The sequence below is a fragment of the Equus przewalskii genome, chromosome 25, assembly GCF_037783145.1.
Source record: "Equus przewalskii isolate Varuska chromosome 25, EquPr2, whole genome shotgun sequence".
Taxonomy (NCBI): Eukaryota; Metazoa; Chordata; class Mammalia; order Perissodactyla; family Equidae; genus Equus; species Equus przewalskii.
In genome coordinates, this window is record NC_091855.1 from 7,269,097 (window position 1) to 7,294,613 (window position 25,517).

The 25,517-nt window shown below is 34.8% G+C and overlaps 1 protein-coding gene across 6 annotated transcripts in view; it reads left to right on the forward strand.

Moving 5' to 3' along the window:
- PPM1A (protein phosphatase, Mg2+/Mn2+ dependent 1A) overlaps window positions 1–25,517 on the forward strand; it is a 43,333-nt gene that overhangs the window by 16,399 nt on the left and 1,417 nt on the right. For 3 of the 6 annotated variants that reach the window (XM_008519851.2, XM_070593133.1, XM_070593134.1), the window contains exons 2-5: window positions 16,083–16,936; window positions 19,365–19,482; window positions 23,640–23,748; window positions 24,999–25,056. In XM_008519851.2, coding sequence (XP_008518073.1) covers window positions 16,083–16,936; window positions 19,365–19,482; window positions 23,640–23,748; window positions 24,999–25,056 — 1,139 coding nt within the window. Of the gene's footprint in view, window positions 1–12,432; window positions 12,560–16,082; window positions 16,937–19,364; window positions 19,483–23,639; window positions 23,749–24,998; window positions 25,228–25,517 lie in introns of all 6 variants that reach the window. The other 3 variants (XR_011532746.1, XR_011532747.1, XM_070593132.1) reach the window with 2 other exon arrangements.

The window sequence follows — 25,517 nt, forward strand, 5'->3', positions numbered from 1 at the left end:
CTGGGTGCCCCTGTAGTCAGTGGACTGCTTCAGAGGTCTAGAATTGGCCAGAGAATGGCACAAATGAGAAGTTGCCACTGCCAAAGGAAATCTTATTTGATTCATAGATCAGCAGTCTTCTGGTTGGATTAGAATTGTTTGTGAGATTTTAGGGACTGTCAGTAAAGTGCCCCAAAAGAGCCAGCCAGCATCCCACATAATAGCTTTAAAGTTAGTAAAGTCCTGTAATTAAGCAAATTGGAAATTTGAGAGGAGGGGAGTGCAAACTAATGAGAACTGTTAGTACCTGTATTTGACCACTTGGATGTATTCACTTCCTTATCGAAAATATTGTCTACAATATTTTGTATATAACTTTTTTAAGGAGAAAGGTGATGAAGGTAGGTTAAATTTTCTTTAGAACAATTGAGATTCATTTAACAGATAAAATGTGTATCTGATTTAAATGAGTGTTTTTAGTATTGGAAATCAAGTTTACAAAATATCTGTGTATATAATTTGTTTTAAGAACAAGTATTCCTTTCTCTGCAAAAGAACTCTATAAATGCTCATAACTTTTTTTTTCCTTTGAGGAAGATTAGCCCTGAGCTAACATCTGCTGCCAATCCTCCTCTTTTTGCTGAGGAAGACTGGCCCTGAGCTAACCTCCATGCCCACCTTCCTCTACTTTATATGTGGGACGCCTACCACAGCATGGCGTGCCAAGTGGTGCCATGTCAGCACCCAGGATCCGAACCAGCGAACCCAGGGCCGCCGAAGCGGAACGTGTGCACTTAAACCACTGCACCACGGGGCTGGCCCCAATGTTCATAACTTTTATAGATTATTTATGTCATAGAAGGAGAAATTAAGAGTATTTGTTGGTTTAATTGACTGATCTATAGGATTGAGCTTTATTAAAAGAATATTTAACCAGAGTAATCTGTGAAAATATTGTTAGTCCTGAGGGAGATTGGAGCAGCATTCTAGAGACCTTGGCTGGTGAACTGCAAACTAATGGACCCTGTAAGAAACTTTTACCTCTAACTAAAGTAGGATGTGAGAATTTAAAGATTGCTATGATTTAAAAATATTTAGAAAATAGGAGTTACCAGAGGAGCATTTGTTAAATGAGATTAGGCTCTTCTGTATAGAGTAAAGTAACCATTATTTTTTTTATTTTTTACTTGTGGGTCCTTCTAGTTGTGGCATGTGGGATGCCACCTCAACGTGGCCTGATGAGCAGTGCCGTGTCCACGCCCAGGATCCGAACCAGCCGAAACCCCAGGCCGCCAAAGGCGGAGCGCACGAACTTAACCACTTGGCCACGGGGCTGGCCCCAGTAACCATTATTTTGCTGGTGTTTTCTGATTCTCTCAGTGGAATAAATGTTGATATTAAAGCCTAGAGAAGTCTACTACTACCATAGCCGTGATCCAGGAAGTTGACCTGATCGGAGAGATGAATTAATAGTCCTGGGCTTCCAGGGGCACTACAGTGTCCAGGTCTTAAGTTTTTAGAACCTACATCTGTGGACTGTTTATGCTGTTACTATTGTTGGAGAACTTGATTTTCTTTTTCTCCTTCCCCTTCCCCCCGATCCTTTAGTTATAGGTGTTTTGAAGTGAACATAGTTTTCTTGAACTTACTGAACTAATTTACTGCATTTGTTTCTAATCTGTTGTTTAAGTTGTCCTTTGAACTTTTAATACCAACAATTATTTTTTCGTTTCCAAAAGTGGTATTTAATTCTTTCCCAATTTGCCTGGTAATTTTTTTGTTTTTTCTTTTTAAATCTTCTTAAACATTTCATACATAGTTATTTTATATCTTATATTCACTAATTCCAATATCTGAAGTCTTAATCTAGTTGTATTTGTTATATGTTAACTCCTACTCGTGGCAGCTTTTTCCTTGTATATTTGGTGATTTTTTTGTGAGCTCATATTTGATTAAACACTAAACGTTCCTCCATTATCTATATAATTGCCTACAATTTTATGTCCCCCTTTTTGTAGCATAAAAAATTTCATTTTCTTTTTTATATTCAATACCTAATTTAATCAGCCAGTGTATTTTACCAGTTTCTGTATTTACTGTTGCTTGTATCTCACTCCAGGCTTCACCTTTCTTCTTGCTAAAGTATATCCTTCAGTAGTGTTTTTAGTAACAGAATGTGGCTTGTAAATGTCCTTGGTTTTTGTTTGAAAGTATATTTTACACATTATTTTCTCTTTTTTTTTAGCAAATAAAGAAGTCTTGGTTAATAAACTTCTCCCCTCCCTCTTCCTGTCAGCACCCTCAAGATACTGTTTATTATATTATGAAACTTGGCAAACATGAATCTCTGAAAAGTCTGGTCTCTAGCTAATTGTTATGCCTTTGTGTATAATTTTTCTCTCTTGTAGTTTTTAAGAAGATTCCTTTTCTGTGTCCTGTTGCCACTGTTTACTGTGTGACCTTGGGCTAATTCTGAACAGAGATGATGAAACAGTGTCCGTATTATAGGGGTTGCAGTGATGATTACATTAATATATGTAAAGCACTTAGGATAGAACCCTGTATATTTCAAGTGTGATGTAAATGTTAGTATTTGTTGTCTATTTTACTATGCTTGATGTTCTGAGCACATTCCCATGATGTGCCTGGATCTGTATGTTGTGTTGTCTCTAGGTGCTCTTTGAAATACATTGTTGGTCTGTAGACTCCTATCTTTCTTCAGTTCCAGAAAATTCCTGAGGTTTTATATCTCTGAATATTGTTTTTCCAGTATTCCTTCTTAATCTTTGTGTTATGTTCTGGGCAATTCCTAAGTATTGTTTTTCAATTTACTAGTTCAAACCTTGACTTTGTTCAGCTTAGAATTTATGTGGCTTCAGTTGTTTTATTTCTCAGTGAATATTTTTCTCATGTTCAGGTTCTCTCTCTAACGGCCACCTATTCTGGTTTGATTTCTGATTTTTTTATTCTTTTTTCCCCCTTTATGTCTATTGTTCTTTTAACTTTGGAAGGATCCTAAACATGTACATTTGAAGTTATTTTCAGATGGTTACATTTTCTTCTAGATTGAATTCTTACAATTACTGATTTTGTTTGCTATCCGTCTTAGTTTAGTTTTCCTTGAGTTTTGGAGTTTGGTTTTGTAGTCTCATATTAAATGGAAATTTTGTTTTGTTTTCTTTCTTTTCACCCTTTTTATCCAGTGTTTTTGCATGCAGCTACATCTTGGCCCTAGGGTGCCCAGTCTGAAACCATGTCTTATATTTGAGACTTGGTTCTCATGATTCGTGATAAAGTTAGGATCAGGCTTATCTCTCCAAGAATAAGACACAGACTAAAGGAAGATCTATACTGCTGCTCTCTGGGCACATAACTTCATCTAAACTGTAGCCCTAGGTTGTAAGTAGCTTTTTCCAGGAACTTGTACAGGCAATAGAGCCCTTCCACCCCAGGCATTAGTTTCAGTGAGCCTGGGTTCTATCCCAGCTTGCGCGGGGGCATTTTTAGTCTCTGAAACCATCCCTACAGGATGTGGACTTCTGTCTGTCTCTGTTACTTGTGCCCAGGAGGCTCACAGTTTCAGCTTCACAAAGTGCTTTGTATTTCAAGAGTTTGTCTTCAGCAGGTGGTTTGGTCTTCTTAATTTTCTGTTTTATAGTTAATCTGTTTTTAAAGTACTTTTGGAATAAAGGGGTGCTTCAAAGTGTGAATATACAAAACCATTTAAATGGAAGTCAACATTTAAAATTAATGTGTATCGTACATATCCTTCAGAAAGTTACTATGAGATTCCTCTCCTACCTGTGAGGCGTATATTTTTTAAAATTCCTTTGCTAATACTGGACATTATAAATCTTTAATTTTTGATAAAGTAATGTATAAAAAATTAATTTGTGTTCAATGGCTAGTGAGATTGGTCAGTGTTTCATATATTTATTGGCCATTTATATTCTTTTATGAATTGAATTGCCTATTCATGTTCTTTGTCCATTTCTTTTAAAGTGTTCCTTTTATTGTCTTATAAGAGCCTTTTGTCTCTTTTAGGAATATTAACTTTATCCTATATATTGCAAATACTTATTTTAAAGAGATTTGCCTTTCAAGCTTATGAGCTTTGCATTATAGTGTAGAAGGTTTATTCCTCTGGAGTCACTTTTTATTCCTTTGGAGTCTCTTTTCCTTCTTGCCGTTGATGTCATACTTAGAAAGTCCTTTTCTATCATAAGATTATAGAAATATTTGCCTGGCTGTCCTTGCGTGGTTTTATTAGTATTTCAAACTTGAGTCTTAATCACCTGGTATTTACTTTAACATGTGCGACAGTGATTCAGCTACCCTCCCTGGGAGGGCAGGACTGGAATAGGCCAGCTGTTCTAACGCTTTATTGAATTTGCCTTCCCACAGATCTCTTTGGAGTCTCAGTTCTAGTCTACTGATCAGTTTATTCCTGCAATAGTATTCCCTCTTAAATACCATAATTTGAAATTGTTTTAATATTAGGTATGGCAAATTCTGATGTTTTTTAGAATGTTTTTACTATTCTCAAACATTCGTTCATATGAATTTTGGAATCATTTCATCAAAGTCTGGGAACAAAAAGACCCAGTTTTGATTATATTGAATTTATTGACTAAAAAAGGAGGGATAAATGTCTTCACAATATTGAATCTTCCTGTCTGAGAAAAAGGAATATCTTTTCTTCTGAGGCTTTCTTAAAGGTTCTGAGTATTTCTTGTTAATTATTTATTTGGATATACTTTTATTGCCATTTTTTCTTTATTTTCTAAGTGGTTGTTATTGTTTAAGTTTTTTTTATGATTTTCTATAGTCAGATAACCTTACTGAACTGTTTTTTCCTAATAATGTTTTAGGTTTTGAGTTTGCCATCACAGTTATTATCTGCAAATAATAATGTGATCTCATCTCATATTTTTATGCCTCTTTTTTTTTTATCTTGACTTACTGCATTGATCACTATTTCTAGACAGTGCTAAATAATAGGGATAAGAGCAGGTATCTTTGTTCTTGTTTCTTTTGTGGCAATTGTTCTAATCACTGTGCTTCCTATTTGGCTTGAAGTATGTGTTAATGATTATGGAATGACTTTTATCAGATCCCTTTTAGCATGTGAAGAGATGATGGTATTGTTTCTCCTTTGAACTCTTTTTTTTTTTTTTTGAGGAAGATTAACCCTGAGCTAACTACTGCCAATCCTCCTCTTTTTACTGAGGAAGACTGGCCCTGAGCTAACAGCCATGCCCATCTTTCTCTACTTTATACGTGGGATGCCTGCCACAGCATGGCATGCCAGGCGGTGCCATGTCCGTACCTGGGATGCCAACCAGCGAACCCTGGGCTGCCGAGAAGCAGAACATGCGAACTTAACTGCTGCGCCACCGGGCTGGCCCTCCTTTGAACTTCTTAAAAGATCACTTATATTAATAGGTTGCTGAATGTTGGCTCATAGTTAACTTCCTAAAAATGAAACCTACTTGGTAATTTGTGCTTATGTATGCTCATATTTTATGTGCTCATGTTTTACTTAGGGTTTTTTTGCATCTGTATCAATGAGTGTGTTTGAACTATAGTGTTATTTTTTAGTGCTATCTTTGTCAGATTTTATATCAGGATTATGATAGGTTTGTAAAAAGAAGTGGAAAGTTTTTTTCCCTTCTTTTGTTAATTTAGGAGTTACATGTTCTTTTAAGGCTTGAAAGATCTTAGTTGTAAAATTGTCTGATGTACTTGTATTTTTTAATTTTATCATTATTATTTTTTGCTGAGGAAGATTAGCCCTGAGCTGACAACTGTGCCAGTCTTCCTCCATTTCACATGTGGGTTGTCATCACAACATGGCTGACGAGTGGTGTACGTCCTTGCCCAGGATCTGAACCTGCAAGCCTGGGCTGCCAAAGCAGAGCGTGCTGGATTTAACCACTACACCTTGGGGCTGGCCTCCACTTTTAATTTTGATAACTTTATTTTGAACACAATTCAAATTTACAGAAAATTTGAAAAAAGAATACAATGAACTCATTTATCTAAAATGACCAGTTGTTAACATTTTGCCACATTTGTTTTATAACCTTCCATTTTTCCTTTGGGGTGTGTGTGTGTGCATTCTCTTTGCACAGATAAATATGTATAAGCTGGTGGGGGATCACACATTACACTTTGTTGTCATTATCTCTTTGGTCTTCTTTACCTAGAATGTTCTTCAGCCTTTTTGTTTTTTGTTTTTCATGAGCCCAGGAGCTTTTTTGAGCGATAGTTCTTTGATAACTTACTCATTTTGTTGCAGTTGTTGCAGTTACTGGTCTTTATTCCATCACTTCTTGGTTTTTTTTTTTGTTTTTTTGGTTTTTTTTAAAGATTTTTTATTTTTTCCTTTTTCTCCCCAAAGCCCCCCAGTACATAGTTGTATATTCTTCATTGTGGGTCCACCTAGTTGTGCCATGTGGGATGCTGCCTCAGCGTGGTTTGATGAGCAGTGCCATGTCCGCGCCCAGGATTCGAACCAACAAAACACTGGGCCACCTGCAGCGGAGTGCGCGAACTTAACCACTCGGCCACGGGGCCAGCCCTATTCCATCACTTCTTGAAAAAAAAATTTGGTAATTTGTTTTCCAAGAACCTTGTCAGTTTCCTCCATGTTTTCAAATTTATTAGCAAAGAATTGTATAGTGTGTTTTATAAAAAACAAACAAACAAAAACACCTCTATGTGTGAAGTGAGTATGGCCTGTTTGGTTTCTAATTTCGATTAATAATTTTTCTCAACGAGGCTAATTAGTGGTTTACCTGTTTTACTCATTTTTCTCTCATATAACTTATCATATTTACCTTAATCTTTCATTATAATTCCTTCAGCTTTCCTTAGGTTTTGTGTGTGTGGTGGTTCTTCTTGCATTGAATAGTTAATATACTGATTTTCACTTTTTTACTAAGAAAGTGAGAGTTTCCCTGAATAACGTTTGGTTATATCTCATAGAATTTGATACGAGGTCTTTCTCATTTTTCCTAAATATTTTGTAATTGCGAAAATACACAAACTCAATGCAAAGTTGATTAGAAGCATGCCTTTTTTTTTTTTTTAAGATTGGCACCTGAGCTAACATCTGTTGCCCATCTTCTTCTTCTCTCCTCCGTCTTCTCCCCAAAGCACCCCCAGTACATAGTTGTATACTCTAGTTGTAGGTCCTTCTGCTTGTGCGGAAGCATGCCTTTTAAAGCAATTTCCAGATATTTGAAGGTTTTTTCCTTTCTTTATTGTTATACTATCTACTGTTATTGTATTAAGTCAGATAATATGGTCTGTGTCACTTGTTTTCTTTATTTCTTTTTTTCCCCCCCTGGTCCCCAGGGTAGGGTGGGTGGGAGTGTGTTAGGAAACTCTAAAGCTTTTGTTTTCTAATATATAATCCAATAAATGCTTGATTTTGAATTAATGTTTTAAGCATGTTTGAACAGAATATATAGTCTGGATTTCAGCATATAGTATTTTTGGTAAGTTTGCTGTGAATTATCTGGCATAAAAGTATTTAGCATATAAAATTCGTAAGTTAAATTATAATTTTAGACTACGCCCTCATCAATTTAAAAGAGACACTCATCCTATTTATTGCTTTATTCCTTGTGCTTTCCTTTGTCTGAAATTAAAATCATAGCCCTTGATTTCTTTTTGCTTAGTATATTTTGCCCACCCCAAGCCCTATACTATGACATCTCCATTATTGAGTTTCTTATTTTGATTAATCTCTTGATTGCATAATCTGTCTTAAGAAATAGGTTTTTCAGGAATAGTACGTGGATGATATACTTTTTTAGTTACAGGATATTTGATGATATCTTTCTGTTACCTTCACATATAGGTGCTGATTTTGCTGGGTATAAAATTCTTGGAACATCCACCTTTACGCTCAATATTTATAGACTTGACTTCATTATTGCCTATCATTTGACATTGCAAAGAAGTTTGAGACTAGCCTGATTTGTTTTTGTTTTTATTTTTTTGGCATGTTTCGTTTGTCTAAATTCTTGTATTCTTGAAGTGCATTGTCTTCACCAGATTATGCTTTGGTGTTGGTCACTTTCTACTAAAATTATCTGGTACTTGATGAATGCTTTCAGTCATCAAGTTCAGTTTAGGATTAATTTCTTTTTTCTTTGAAGTTTAATTTCTTTTCCATTATTTGATTTTCTTTTTACAATGCACTGATTAAACTGTTGGATCTGCATTGTTTGTGTCTTTTCTTCAGTCTCCTCACTTTTATCCCTTTATTCTTATTATCTGCATACTGGATGATTTTCTTCTTATTTTGGTTTTTACCCCATGCAGATTGTTTTCTATAGATTCTTTGCTTCTCATCATTGCTTTTCATGCTGTTTAAAATGTTACAATAACTTTTTATCTCTTACATTTCTTTCTTAGCTCTGTTAATGCTTTTCATATTCCAGTTTCTTATTTTTCATACACATTTATTCTCTTACAGTTCTGGAGGTCACAAGTCCAAAATCAGTTTCACTGGGCCAAAATCAAGGAGTTGGCAGGAATCTGCTCACTCTGGAGGCTTTAGGGAAGAACGCATTTCTTGCCCTTTCCCACTTCTCTTGGCTGTCAGCGTTCCTTGGATTGTAGCCACATTCACTGTAATCTTAAGGCCAACAACCTTAAATCTCTCTGCTCTGCCTTCTCTGTGTGTGTGTGTCAAATCTTCCTCTGCCTCTCTCTTATAAGGACACTTGTGATTGCCTTTAGAGCGCCCCCCTACACCGCGCCCCCAGCCAGCATAATCCAGGATAATCTGCTTGTCACAAATTTCTAAACTTAATCCCATCTGCAAAGGCTCTTTTTGCAAATAAGGTAACATTTACAGGAGTAGGACTTGATATTCTTGGGAGCCATTATTCAGCCTTCTACAGGTATCATTTTGTTTTGCTACGTTGGGATGATGCAGCCGCATTAGTGAAAAACCAGATTAGAGTAAATCCTCATGGATTGTATGCTGTTACAATCACAGGTATTGTCCTCTTTGCCAAGTGATGCAAACTCAAATGCCATGTTGAGAACGTGGATAAAATGTTCTAGATGTGGTCAGTGAGGAGTAGTGGGGACTCTAGAGAATGCTTGTTGTTTGCGGGGAGGGGATAACAATATATGTAACCATCAAATTCAGGCTACCAGCTAGCACTCCTAGTTGGTAGCTACTTTTCTCCTTTTTCATTCTTTACAGGTTGATTTTTCCATAGTAAAATCATTTTGTTTATCTCTTATAATCTTCATCTTGGTATTGAGTATAAGAGTTTTTACATGAGAATTCAGCAGCATGATTTTAGACTAAAGTATTACTTTGCTAATACCATTTGCCTAGGTATTCCTAGAACTTTAGTCTTCTCACTTAACTTCTTACACATTCCTCAGAACAAGGTAATTGTTCTGAAAACACTTAATCAAGTTTGCTTATTTATCAATGAGGAAAGTTAAGACATTAAGATAAAGGACTTGTCCAAAGTCACATAGTGGATAGATGTGTAACTTTTAAGTTTAATCTTATGAAAGATATTTCCATTTTTTTGATGTTTCGTATGTGTTTTGCTGTTGATGTGAGGATTCTAAAAACATAAAAGGAGTGTTTCTCTAGTATTAAATTGGATAATTGGGCAATTTCCCAAGTTCTTTTTACTTTATATATTTGGGATTTTGTTTTTCTCAATTGTTATTTTTAAGAATCAGATTATTTCTGACTTTTTCTGTAATGTTATTAGAGTTTAATGGCAAGTCATAAAGATGAACTTAGTTTTAAAACAGCAGTAGATGTTTGCTTGGCTGGAATTTTTTCTTGAATTTTTCATTAAGGTATGAGTGTATACTTTGAGTTCTTGTGTATCTTAAATGTTTTCTGCCTCCCTTTCCACCTATACACATGAAAAATAATTTGGATAATTATGTAATTCTAAGTTCATTAATCTTTACTCTTAGAACTCTATTCTCTATTGTCTTTTAAGATTCAGTTTTATAGTTGCAGTGGGTATTACCAATCTGATACTCTTTCCTTTGACAGTTACCCAAGGTTCTCCTAGAAGCTCAGTATTTTTCTTTTCCTTGAATTTCTTTAGTTGTGGGTAACTAGATGTGGCTTTTAGCAATTAATCCTGCTAGATATTCAGTGAGCTTTATCAGTTTGAAGATTTCAACTGAGGGAGAATTTCCTCTCATTTCTTTGATTATAGCTTCTCTGACTGTTTTCTCAGTCAGAAAGTCTTATTTTTTATGTGTATATTTACTCTCTGTGTGCACTCTCCCTGTCTGTTACCAGATTTTTCTTATTTGCATCTGCTTTTTCTTTTGAGTTCATTCAGTAAATGTTTATTGAAGGTCTCCTGTCTGCTCTGCGCTAGGGAAATTGACCTAGGGTATTGGAAGAGGCTCTCCTGAAGAACTGACATGAGGGTTAAGAGCTAAAGAATGAGTATGCGTTAACCAGACTAAGAGATGAGGGAATAGCTTTTTAGGTAGAGGAAGTAGCATTTGTTTATGTTATTTGGAAGAAGACAGCATGACAAGTACTAGGTACTGTAAGAAAGCTCTTATGGTTGGAGTAGAGAATGTTGGAGGAGGGACGGTAGGAGGTGAGATAAGTCTGGTGAAGGGTCGTAGGTGCCTGACCAATTAGGGCTTTCATGTAAGCCATATTAAGCAGTTCTTTGTACTCCAAAATGGTGGAAAGCCATTAGATAACTTTTAGTACAGAAGTGACATGATGAAATTTTTATTTTGAAAGGTTTACTTAGGCTGAGGTTTGTAGAATGAATTAGGAGGCCAGCATGCGTGTGAAGAGACAAAATAGGAGGCTGGTGTTGCAGTGAGAGATGATGGTAGCTTGAAGACTAAGGTGTTAGTGAAAAGAAGTGGACAGATTTGAGAATATTTAGGAAGTATAATCCATGGGACTTGATGATGGACTGATGAGAGATGAAGTAGAAGGAGGTGTCAAATATATGTCCTTATTTTTTATTCACTTTGATGGATGATGGTACCATTCACTGGCCAAAAACTGCAGATATGTGAAAGAGTGCCGAGGGAGACAGCATAGAGTGAGAAGAGGGCCTCAGTCTAAGCCTTGAATGTCAGCATTTAATGGCTTGAGAGATGAGGATGGGCCTGCAAAGGAGACAAGGATAGAAAAGCTAGGGATAGGAAGAAAGCTGTGAGTGTGTAGCATATTGAAAAGCCAATGGGAAGAGTGTTTCAAGAGGGAGTGTTGTCGAATGCTGCTGTGAGCAGTCAATGAGATGAGGGCTGAAAAACATCCATTGGATTAAGCAACTTGGAGGAACTTGTTTTGGTGGATGGCCAGACAACATTTTGGAGCATTGACACTTCTTTTTCAGAAGTTGAACTGTAAAGGGAAGAGAGGGGCAGGTCAGTAGCTAGAGGGGAATGACTCACATAAAGACTTACTTTTAATGGGCGACATTTGAGTGTCTTTAAAAGTTGAGGTTAAATACAAAGGAGAAAAAGGAGCCTAATAATGTAAGGTTCCTGAGAAGACATGTAAGTCATGTAAGTTCCTTTGAAGCATGGGCTCCAAAGCTGTGGTAGAGGGATTTATCTTAAGTGAGAAGACAGAGAGTCCTCTGTTATTACAAAGTTTAAGAATAGGATGGGTACGGTTGTGGGTGGGTTTGTATGTTTGGAATCAACAAGATGAAGAAAGCCCTCTGAATTATAAAAGAATTCCTTGAGGTAATCTCATTTGTTGGCTTGGGTGTTTTCTTTTGTTTTTTCAGTATCCAATTGGTTATTCATTGTCTCTATTGAAATTTTTGGTTTAGTAGTTATTTGTGTTTCCATGAACCTACTTTAAGATTGCCCTTTTTTTTAAAAAAATGGACAGCCTGCAATTGTTTTATTCATTCAGTGTCATCTCACATCTCAAACTGCTGAAAAGTTTTGTTCATGTGCTTATTTGTCCTTACCATAGTTAATTTGGAGACGGCTGCCTTGGATTACAGAATATAATTTATGATTACTATGCCTGATAGCTTGTGAAGTAAAAAGTAGTTTTTGTACCCTGAATTATCCTTTGCCAGAGATTTGGCTATACTGAAATATTTCTTCACTGAACCCCAGCTATGCAATATGTTACTTAATATTCTTTTGTTCATTAAATGTTCCAGAGTCGGTTAAACACTCGTCCTCATCTTGGATAAAGTCTATTCATATATAAGCATTAGTGGGCAACGTAGAATATACTAAAGATTTGGTAATAGTAGAGAATTTACTTCCCACACCCCACTGCAGTAACTTGACTGTTGCCATGCTACACACTGCTGCCTATGCTGCCAGCTAGTGTTCCATGTATTCCCTCTTCTCCCAAGAAGCTTCTCTTGCTACATAGTTTTTTTCCTCTGGATTCTCCCCAACCTTTAGATTTCTTATTTTTTAATGCAGATCCACTCTAGATTTTCCTCCCTAATTTGTATAGCCAAAACTATTTCAGTGTTCATCAAACAAAGGTCTTCCAGTTATCAGCATCTCCCCTCCTTCAGATGCCTGTTTCGCACTGATCACTTGTTATGTGAGTATATCTTTTGATCCTTACCCCCTACTTTACATGTCTGATCAAAGTAGTGTTTCTCAGAAAAAGTAGGGCTTGTCCTAAAAAGAATTCTGTCGGTTGCTAAGAGAATATAATTTTCTCCACGTTGTTTACATATGTCCATTTCGTTCTCTGTTTATGGAGCCTGGAGGGGTTCTGTATTAGACTGTGTATCCATAGGTAACAGGAAAAAACCTTATAGGGTTTTATTCTTAAATTTTTTACTGAAGGACTCTGCCCAAATTGTAGGTTGAATAACTCTTGTTGTTTTGGGGCTAATAGATTCCTTAGGGATCTTAACAGTGGCATGTATAGAGCTTTTTTAAAATTTGGGGTAATTGTGAGTAGATTAAACCAAATGACCAGGTTCAAGACTGTTTGCTATGGTTATGAGATCAGTTTTGCTTAATAAAAGGCAGTGGCTGAACTTTAATGAATGACTTCCTCACCCAGCCTTAGAATTTTTCAGTTTAGGAGTTAGTTTGGTTTTAAAAGACAAAAAATGTTCACCAGATTTTCTCATTATATCAAAGATGAATTCAGTCTTATGATTGTCAGAGTATTTTGTTTTGAAAGGTTCAGTCACTGATAATGTTATCATTGTAATGAGACCCAGCATGTGTTCAGAGTAGATTTAAGACAGGTGAGAACTAGATTCTTTCAGAAACTAACTTAAACTTTAATGGGCAAATTGAATCCCTTTGGGGTCTACTATTTGTAGATATATGCCAATTTAATAATTTGACTAAGTAAAATACTGTTTGGTAGTCCACTTATAGAAGATGACTATGAAACCAGTATTTGTAAGTTAACAATTTCTGGTAAGTATTATATCTACATAAGTATCTGCTGTATTTATGTAGCTGTAGTTGACTGCTTCACCTGGATTCTACAAATTATTCAGAATCCCAGGAGGTAAGATTTCTGAATTGCCTATTTTCACTATGTGAAAGTCCAACCACAAAATTATTAATTTGCCCTTGACTATATTTTTAAATTTGCTGTGGAGCTGAACCTAAAATTTTATCAGATAGTTGACTTGGTTTGTTACATTTCTAGTATAAATTTTGAAAAGTTTTGGTTTTGTTTTTAGAAAGTGTACTCTGTTTATCTTCAAATAGTTATTTATTTGGTAGTTTCGTAGGTATGTCTGGAAAATAACTACCAGACGTTTCTATAAAAGAGAGAGTAAGGTCCCTGTTAGATAGTATCAGAAGCTAGATGTAGCTGTGTATATAAGAATGTTGTAATAATAGTTTCCATTTGCTGAGTGCCTCATTTTTGCCAGACTCTGTGGCTACTTTGCAGCCATTACCTCATTTAAACCTTGCAGCAACGTTCAGAGGTAAGTCGTAATGTGCCCATTGTACAGATGAGGAATGCTAGATTAGTAGGTAACAAGCATCTTAACTATATAATACCTCCCTCCTCCCCTTTACCCCAGCTAAAGGAATTGAGGTACAGAGATGAGACAACTTGCTGTTGACCTTCAGCAGATGGCTTTACCTCACCATGGCTCAATCATCCTCTGCCTACCTATCTAGGCATTCCATCTAATCTTTTCCACAGATACACAGATGCCTAGGTTCCAACCCTACCTGGAAATTCTCATTTGTTAATCTTAATTTTCCAAAAGGTCCACAGATAATTGTATTGTACCTCAGTGATTGAAACCATTCCCTTACTGATAAATGGTGCTTTCCAGTCAGGCAGGCTTAAGTTAGAGTACTGATTCCTCTAAATTTATCAGCTGAGTGACCTTGGCCACATTCTTTAGTCTTGCTAAGGCTCTTCATCTATAAATTGGAGATAATACTGTTAACCACTTTAGAGGGTTGTTGAGGAGAACGAATGAGGTAATGTTTGTAAAACACTTATCAGGGTAATTTAGAATTCTTCTTAAAAATTGTCTGCTATTAAGGTGTCATCATGTTATCTTTGTGGAGTCAAAACACTCACCCTTGCCATAATCTGTATCACCTTGGTGTCAGAAAGCTGATACCACCATAAGGAATGAATGATGGCTAGTTTTCATTATTTACCTCCCATTAGTGGAATTGTAAGAGGGGGCAAAGGAGTAGGCAGGAGATTGTTTTGTTATACTAATCAACCAGACTTCTCTGCCTGTGTACTAGTAGGAAAAAGAAGAGGAGAAGGTTGCTGGGAATCTGCCTCCTTCCTAAGGGATTTTTCTTCTTCCCCTTTCTCTCCCAACTTCTTCTTAGAGCTTTATGTCACTAGCATCATCAATCCTTAATCTCATAACTGCATCCTGATTTACCTAGGTACTTTTTCACACCCTTACCTTCTACTTCTCCCCTTCACCTCCATTCACTCTCATCCTGTCCTTTCAAATTGCTTTTAGTTCACTTGTGACTCATTTGGTGACTTGGACCCATGTCTCCACTTTCTTAGGCCATTACTCAAGTAAAGGCCAACCTAAATCCTGACCAACTGTCTCCTTGCCTTCTGTGGGCCCACTCCAGACCAGGGGTTTTAGCTTTTGACTATTGGGAAAGAATTATATTAGCTAAGCTTTCAGGCTTGTCCACAGGGCTGTGCCTCAACCCTTTGATCTCCTTTACTATTTATACCTAATGGTCATAGAGTGCAATAATAAGGATACATGTTATTACCACTAGATTAATAGAATACTAGTAGATTAGAGTAGGTTAATTCTGTTATGTTTATATACAATAAGCTTTATTATATGTATGTATAATTGCTTTGCAACTTGAAAATTGAGGCTGGACCACTTAACAGTAGTTTAATAACTTACCGACTTTGTCCAAGACTGAAAAACCTATGGAAAAGGTAGAATTGGAGCTAGACTTTAAAGGATGGGTATACTTTTTTCTGTAAGCAGGGAGGAGAGGCAGGGGATTTCATTTAAGGGGACAGACATAAGCAGAGTCTTAAAGGAAGGAGCATGCAAATTTGGACCATTGTGAGTAGATCATTTTTTAGTTTTTCAGAGGGTTCATGTAGTAAGGATAAAACTAGATAATTCAGAATCAAACTTTGGAAAATTCTCAGTGTTCAACTAAGATGTTTGAATTAGTAGGCTTTTGGTATGTCCTGTGAATTCATTTGGCTTTTCTTGAATAATGTACACATACAGCTTAGTTGTGAGATTCCATAAGAGATTCACATGTTCACTGCATCCTAACACTTGGCCTGGTTCATGTAAACTGATGGCCACTGCCGAGTCTCCTTTCTACAAGTGGTTGTGCCTTGGGGAGTGTCAGATCAGCTGCCTTCATCCTGATGCTTTAGTTCACTGCCTGCTGTCCATTCTGAGCTGTGCCTGATCAGCCTTTCCCCTAATTTTTCCTTGTTAATCTCCAGATTCTAAGTCAGTGATACGATAAATGCTTATCACAAGAGTTGTGAATTCTTATTTAAAGCTTTCTTTGTATCTCCTTCACTCTTAAAAATGTTGTTTGATATGAATTTTGTTTATAAGATAGTTATTAACTTTCCTGTTTCTCTTCCTTTGCAGACCTAGAGGATCAAGACATAATGGGAGCATTTTTAGACAAGCCAAAGATGGAAAAACATAATGCCCAGGGGCAGGGTAATGGGTTGCGATATGGGCTAAGCAGCATGCAAGGCTGGCGAGTTGAGATGGAGGATGCACATACGGCCGTGATCGGTTTGCCAAGTGGACTTGAAACATGGTCTTTCTTTGCTGTGTATGATGGGCATGCTGGTTCTCAGGTTGCCAAATACTGCTGTGAGCATTTGTTAGATCACATCACCAATAACCAGGATTTTAAAGGGTCTGCAGGAGCACCTTCTGTGGAAAATGTAAAGAATGGAATCAGAACAGGTTTTCTGGAGATTGATGAACATATGAGAGTTATGTCAGAGAAGAAACATGGTGCAGATAGAAGTGGGTCAACAGCTGTGGGTGTGTTAATTTCTCCTCAACATACTTATTTCATTAACTGTGGAGACTCGAGAGGTTTGCTTTGTAGGAACAGGAAAGTTCACTTCTTCACACAAGATCACAAACCAAGTAATCCGCTGGAAAAAGAACGAATTCAGAATGCAGGTGGTTCTGTAATGATTCAGCGTGTGAATGGCTCTCTCGCTGTATCGAGGGCCCTTGGGGACTTTGATTACAAGTGTGTCCATGGAAAAGGTCCTACAGAGCAGCTTGTCTCACCAGAGCCTGAAGTCCATGATATTGAAAGATCTGAAGAAGATGACCAGTTTATTATCCTTGCATGTGATGGTATTTGGGATGTTATGGGAAATGAAGAGCTCTGTGATTTTGTAAGATCCAGACTTGAAGTCACTGATGACCTTGAGAAAGTTTGCAATGAAGTAGTCGACACCTGTTTGTATAAGGTAGCTAGACTTTTCTTTTAAAAGATAAAATGATTTTGTGCCATCTTAATTACTGCTGTGGTATTTAATCATCTTAGAACCTGTAGTTCTCAGAAATAAGTTTTTGACACAATTGCAAGATACTCTTCACACTGATAAAAATACTGAAGAGTTTTTAGAAATAAATAACCCAATTACAAAGTATGCAAGAGTCATATAATCTGAACGTTTAGTCTTAAGTAACCATGACTACTTGAGCCTTTTAAGATTGTGGAAGATTATCAAAGGTAAAAGGATTATATCAAAGTGTAGGTTTTAAAAGAAAGGGGACGGAGAAGGTTAAGTCTCAGTGTCCATAAATGAAAAGCATTTTAGAATTTTAACAATTTATTTTTACCATGTGATATCTCCGTACATTTATGGAAGTACTTTGAGACTATGGTCTAATGAATCTGTAGCACCAAGAAAGAGAATTGAGTGATTTGGTGTGATGTAATGGAAATAGCCGTGAACATGGGAGTCAGAAGAACTTGGTATGAGACTGTATATGACTTCAGGTAAGCTATTTAAACTGTCTGGAAGATCAGTTTCTCTAATTATAAAAAAGGTAAGAGAGATTATTACCCTTTTTCATGGGGTTGTTGGGTTGATCAAATGGGATTGTGTACATAGATGAGCCAGCTCAGCTCCTTTATTTTGCAGATGAGGAAGCTGAAGTCAGAGAAGGCTCTGCTAACTTGTTAGACCTGGAAACAAGGCTTATCTCTATTACTTTTGTACTCTACAGTTTTGAATAAATTGTTCAACGTCCCTCAGCTATTAAGTGGAGATAATAATATGTAACTAGTAAGACTGTTGAGGAGTTAAATTAACGAGCTAATGTATATATATATGAATTGCCTAGTTTAGCAAATAATATGTACTTGATACATGCTGCCCCCTTTCCTAGAGAAGTTAGAAGTGACTTCTACAGGGTTATATACAATTTACTTCTTTAGTAATGGTACCAAGACCAAAATCTAAGCCCTTGGCTTAGGTTCAGTGTTCTTTCTGCTACATTGTTCTATTTGTCAGTAATGCTCCTTAACTAATTTTTTTATTTTGACTTTTTTTTAAATATACTGACTTTATAAAACTCTGCTGAGGCTATATATTTGATTTTCTTTTAACATGCGCCGATAGAAAGTCAACATAATATTCTTTGTAGTTTTATATGCACACTGCCAGCTTTACTTAAAATCTTAATTAAAATCTGATCATACTTAGAAATCAGGTTTATGTGATATCCAACACAAATCAAGTTTATGTAATATCCAACATATGTTAAAAAAATCAATAGAGCAACAACTTAATAGTGCACACTGTTAATTTCCGAATTTGGGAAGAACTGAACAGTGATGCATGTGTTCTTTGTCCTTTTCAGTATGTATACAAGTAACATCTATTTTGTTGGGTTTATTCTGTAGCACTTAAGAATTAAATAGTTGTTAGCTAAGTTAAAAGCTGTTTTCTTGAGAAAATTGCCAGATTCAGATATTAGTAAATTATGACTCAGATTCCACTTTTTCTTTTCTGCATTCTACGCTATTTTAAAAATTATTCAGTAGCTTATCATTTGCCACATTTTATACAAATCCAAGATTTTTTTTAATATTAAATTCTTTGTATTGTTTGCTTAAACTAATGGTATAAGGTCAGTTTTCTCATATAGTGGAATTAAATCCTTAAAATGTGAGGATTTTTTTAAAATGTAAAAGTTAACTCTAGTTAGTAATAGGAAGGAAAGTGTGGGGAGACCAATATCAACTCAGGTATTTTAATTATAGCATTTTGAATACCTAGTTGTCTTTAAAAATGAATGTACTTTATAAAAAGTTGTCATTTTTTTAATTATGAAAGTTAAAAGCTGGCTTATAAACTTTATATATGTAGTTTTACTTCTAATTCCGTATCTTTATTTATTTTGAAGCAAATTAATTAGCCCAACAATTTATTATAATTTATTTTAAATGTAAGTTTGTCAAGTACATGTAACTACAGGTCAAATCCTCTTGTAGGGAACACCACTAGAATTGTCCATTTTGTTGAATGAATGACTGTGTGTGTAGGTTTATGTGTGTTAGGTATCACTTCAAGTGAAGTAGGCCACCAAAAGATGTTCAGAAATATTTTTGTTTTATAGAATTTTTCAGAATGATTGTTGCAGTGAGTTTAACCTGTAGTGTTTCTCTCCTGTCTTTTTGAGTGTTGATTATACTGTATACTATATTGTATACTATATTTGTATGGGGGGGTACCTCCTCCACATATGTGTATATATTTTTTTCTCCTTAAAAACAATATATATTTTCAACTAGAATAAATATAATTGGCGTGGCTGTAAAGGTTCTCAAGGCTTTGAAGAGCAAAAAGAAAACCATATTATTTTCTCAAACTTTTATCTTCCCAGGGAAGTCGAGACAACATGAGTGTGATATTGATCTGTTTTCCAAATGCACCCAAAGTATCACCAGAAGCAGTGAAGAAGGAGGCAGAGCTGGACAAGTACCTGGAAAGCAGAGTAGAAGGTGGATCATTTAACAAAAAATAAGTAGCTTTATTAAAGAAAAACCTCAACACAATCAAACTTTAACATTTTAGCTTTTAGAGCTTTATAAGCTTTTGACATCTAGTGTTTAGTGTACAAAAATGAGAAAGGGCATTTCTGTAGTAGCTGTTACAATGTTTGCAATTGTCCTATCACGGTTATATTAGAAATAACTAGTGTGGCCCTGTACATTCTGTTCAGCATACTTTTGTTTAAAAAGGCTGAAGTGTTTATATGCTTTAAAATTCATGATGAGTTCACTGGCATGAATAATTTTATGCCAGGAAAGTCTGATTTGTGGTTTATTTGATTATAAACAGATTATTTATGATGGTGATAATATGAATACCATCTTTCTCTGTAAAGCTGTGTGTATGAATTTAAGATTTTTAGGATTTTTTTCAATAAGCTGAAGATCACAGCCTGGTTATTAACAACCTCTATGTGCCACAGCTTTTAAAAATTTATTTTAATCTGTTTCACAGCTTTTTGCCTAAACCGTAAACTGCCTCACCTCGACAACATAGAACCAAATATAGAAATGCTAGGTCTCTACATGGCAGAAATGTAAATGCTGAATAAAGTCAAGAAATAAGTTTGGAATTCCAGGAGTATATTTGTCATAATTCTGCAAATTACTTTGAGATAGTTAGAAGGATATTTGTAACTCTCAAATGTAATGCCTTTAAATATTTGAAAAAATTTAAATGATCTTTGCAGCTACTACTTGGTATAAATATTAAGTTTCCCCAGAGAATTCCAGTGTAATGCATATATGCAGTAAGTATGTAGATTATGCAGTTTCTTTATGCAGAAAAATTTGACATGCCTATAATAGTGTTAAAATGCATTTTGGGCCCCTAATGTCATTAATTTGCACGTTAAAGACCTTTAATAGCATGTAAGCATTGACCTACATACTATTATTTCCTGCTGTGCCTGCATTATTAAAATTAATGTGCACTTTAATTTTGTTTTCTCCCTTTTTACAGTTTTATATCAATTATAATCAGACTCCTATTAGGATTATAATGGTTTTGATTTTCAGTACTATCTAGAGCTGCTACTTTGTTTTTGTTGCTCTCTCCCACTTGAGAGTGATATGTCTAGTTATGTGTATGTGCTATTTAGTATTTCTTTCATTGGACACACTATTCATGAGTTGATTCCTAACTATTACCAAGGGTCTTGGAATTTTTATATTTTAAATGAATCATTTCAATATAAGTTGTTTATACATAATACAGTAAAAGAAAATATTTAGAATGCTGCCAAGTCATATCACATTGGTTCAAACTGCTGGTTAGTGGAAAAATATGAAATCGTAAGAAGACTATGTATTGGGATAAGCTGATATTTAATTTACCAGCACTTTAAAGTAACTTGGTTGTAATGTTTTCTTATTGATTTAAAGAAATACAAATAAGTACTTGAGTTTTATTTACTATGAAATGGGATCAAATTTTAGAAATGAGTTACGACTTTTCTCTTTAGTGTATGCTCTTTAAATTTTTGATGCAATTTTAAATAATTGCTTTAGATACATAATTTTATGTTACAATATTGTTTTATATTGTTTATTATCAAGCAAGAATTGCCACCTGAACAGAATTTACATTAATAGCATTTCTGATATGTTGAAATGTTGTTATACTTGTACCATTCAACTGGAGATTATGATGTCATAAATTAAATACAATATTCATTACTGAGGTGGATTTGATGAGACTGCAACTAGAGATTAAATATTACATTAATTAAAACAGCTGCTATATTTAAAAACAGAAAAAAATGTAACTATTTGTATTGTGAAAGTTGTTATATGTCTCAAGTGAAAAATACTGCGTTCAGATTCCAAAACAGGCACCAAGTACCTTTCTTTCTTTCTTTCTTTAAATACGTGCCTTCACTAAATTGCTGTGACCTACTAAACCTCATTTTATTTCTTTTGAATACTTTTGGCTTCTCTGTCCACATGACAGAAAAGAACAAAGGCTCTTCAGCTCTCCTTCTATTATCTGTGCCCGTCTGAATACTTGACTCTCTACGGTTGTGAAAGGATTCAGCTCATAATTTAAACCATACTGCTTAAAGTTGTGGTCCTTCTAAGCCATTTTAAGGTTATACTTGTGCGTATATATTTTTAAAATCTTTGCTACCGACTGCCCAAGATTTAAATTTGCTAATTTGGAGATATCTGATAGAATCCTTCAGACTTTGTGGAGGGCAGGGGAGAAGAGCAGAATGTGTTTATTTGTATATGAGTATGTGAAACATAGATCTTCTATACATATATATTCTTTAATAAAAGCATTCAATCTTTTTGCCATTCTAATTAAAATGTATAGTCCAAGAACAATTAAAGGAATATTTCTTAAAATTCATTACTTTTTTCTTTTTTAAAAGCAAAAGAAGCAAGGCCAGTGTAGTACTAATGGTCAGATAGTTTAAATGTATTGTCCCATGTGGAATAGGAGACTTTAACTGTTTTTAAAGCCTTACGTTATTTTTTTAAAAGAATTTGTCTTCCTGTAATTTTCTTCACAATTAAAATATCCTAATTTATATTTTAACAAAGGAGATGTAAGCTACATCAGATATAGATGATTCAAGGTAATGTTTTTTAGACTTGAAACTATCATTGATTGAATTATCATCAGTGTTTATTTCTATTGTGTCTAGTTATTTATCCAGTAATTGTATTGGCTTAGCAGAGACTGTATGTTAAGTGTATTATAGCTTTAGATTGTGAAATTGTGCAGTTTAGGTAAACATCAAATCCCTTTATTTTTGTACAGCAGATTTCCAGCATTAGAACCATGTAGAATAAATATATTAGATGTTAAAGATTACACAATAAAGGAACTTGGCAAACCAAATCTGAGATCCTTGGTTTTTGTTCAGATTTAAGACTGTTTTTTTTTTTTTAAGGCAAAAAATAATAGATGGTAAAATTTGGCCTGATTCTAAAGGGACAGTTTGAGTCATTTAAAGAAATATGGGTAGTAATGTCTGTGAATATGCGGCTTTAATGATGAATTAATATTTTGAGAGTTGATCAAAGGATAAAAAAGCTTTATATGCATTGTTATTCTCAAAGGTATTTACAAATTGAGAACTAGAATGATACTTTTCTTGCCCCAATGATGAGAAAGAAAATTTCTTAGTATAAACATTGAAAAACAAAAAATTCAACATAACTTGAATGTATAACTTACAAATACCTTTGGCATGATCTTGCATTTAGAATAAATAAGGTAAACTCCAAGTGAAGACTTCCTATACTTAGAGTGAAAAGTTTGAGAGTTCTTCTAAGTTGTTTGTACATAATTATTGGTATTCTTTGGTGTGAGTAACTGTGCATTTGCATGGCAACACTGCAGAGGTTATTATATCCATTTAATAACTAGATGTTTTCAAATTAATGATTTTAAATGCAGTTGTATAGTTTGTCGTATTTTTTATTTTTAAAAAATTGGCCATAAAATTTATACATTTTTCCATTCTATAGGCTTTGATGTTCAAATAACTGAGAAAATGATATATCTATTTATTGCTTAAAGATACCTTAGATAAAAATTAAGCTGAGATAGTGGTATTCAAGTACATAGTCTCATCTGCACCTGCTGCTTAAGTATCATTTTGCAAATGTAAACATGTAAAAACGATTTGGATTAGTATATAATCAATAAATTCCCCTATACTTAAAGATTTTTTTTGTTTTTTCCAAATCTTGAAATATGTGCAGTGTGTTTTCAGGGCAAAGTTCAGGAAACATGATTCCAGTCTAAAGAGAGGAGTTGCTCTCCTCAGAAGTAACTCGTTGGCCTCTTAAGAATATTCTCATTTGTACACAGATATCCCTGATTGTGTAATACATTGATTGTAACATGAAATTTTTTTTCACAATTTTATCTTGTTATATTCATTCTTTGAAGTTAATCTGGAAAGTATCTCATCTTTTGTGCATTTCTTTGTCATAAATTTTCATATGTCAACTTGATTTTTTTTTATACCAGTTTAGAAAATCTCAGATGTGGTAAATGTCATCTTTAAAAACCTAAGTTATCTTTGTTTCAGTTTTTTTTTTAACTAAATTTGGATAACACTTACAAAAAAAGTACTTCTGATTCCCAGAAATCATAAAGAAGCAGGGGGAAGGCGTCCCTGACTTAGTCCATGTGATGCGCACATTAGCGAGTGAGAACATCCCCAGCCTCCCACCAGGGGGTGAATTGGCAAGCAAGTAAGTTATGTTCTGCAGACCCTTATGATTTATCTCAGTACCTGAAAATGTTAGGTGTCCGTTGATCAAACTGTATCTTCAAAGAAATGTTTAAGCTATGTTTCAGTGTTTTTCAGTATTAATGATGTGTGGTGCTTGTTTAGAATACGTATCAGAATGTTGTTTGTAACTAATTATACTGAAGACTGTCTGTAGTGAGGCTTGGGTTACATTGATTTCCTCATATAGCATAAATGAGATAATATAATGAAAGAATATTTTTAACTAAATTACATAGCACTACAAAATTCTAAGTGTCATTATTATTCCTGTATTATAATTTGATCTTGTCAATACCTGGATAACTTAACACCCCAGGGATAAGCATCTTTCTCTTCCTCCATCTAGACCATTTTTCTACGTCTCTGATTTTCCCAGTGTTTTTGGTTGTTTGCTGGTTGGTTGGGTTTTAGTGTGATGAAAGATAGGAGGGTGCATTTCTTGCCTTTTTCTCTTTGCACTTTAGTGCATAGAACTGGACTAATGTATGTTAAATATTAAGCTTACATCTTTATAAACTACAGTAGAGACTTTAAGTAACTTTATAATACAAGGCTTAAAACATTGTTACCTCAGATATCCATATATTTGACCTACAAAGATAGATTGACTAATTTCCTTGATTCTTCATTGTGTTCTCTAAGTGTAGCCATATTCTTTGTAATGATTTCACTAAAAACTAATTCCTAGACTTGTCAGGAAAGTGTCATATTTGACATTTCATTTTTAATAGAGCCTTTTTAAAGGGGCATTATGAAAAGCAGAAATTTAAATGTAAAATGTATCTAAATCATTTACTACAAGAAGTAACTACAAGTTACTTCTACTTCAAAACTAACATTCAGCTCTTAACCAGAATATATTAGTATTATATCTTAAGAACTGCATCGTCATTGCTGACTTCTAACCACTTAAGCCTGTTCAAACAGAAGTAGACCGTATAGGCTGATTTCTTTTTTACACTATGACTTTGAGCCTTCTATTAATTGGGTTAGTGGAATGTTATATTTTAGAGTAAATTCACCGCTATTTTAACAGTGAGACCCAAATATCTTGAAGTGAGGCTCACTTATTGGACAGTAAGACATAGAATTAAAATAATTTCTAAGTGTAAGATTGTCTTTGACATTTTAATGAACACCTGGCTATGATTATTAAACAGTTTTATGCTCTGAAGGAGAATTAACTTTCTGCATTTCTTTTAAATTTAGGCGGAATGTAATTGAAGCCGTTTACAATAGACTGAATCCTTACAAAAATGATGACACTGTAAGTAGCATTTTAGCTCACTCTGCTTTCCCTACCCCTCACTCTAAATGCATATCCTTCCTGCCTGTTTTTGCAGAGCTGTTCACTGCACCCATTCTCTTACACACACCCTGACTGATTGCTCTGAACTCTGCCTGCACCACAGTTCTAGTGATTGAGGACATAATCATGGTGAGTGGCCACCTCTCTCAAAAAAGAAGAAAGTCCCTTTGAATTATTCTGGGTTTTTTAAGCCTCTACAAGCAATCAACTTGAGAAGGTTTGCTTCCACTAAATGTTTTTTTGAAATTAGGAATAATATCTCTACTCAGAATCTTGAATTATTCTGAGTTTTATAAGCAGCTGCAACAGAACTTCAGAATGCCCATCTCCACTAAATAGTTTTTATGGTTAGAAATACCTTTGCCAAGAACTCTGAAGTATGTACTTCATTTAAATATTAAAGTAGAGAATTCTGTTTA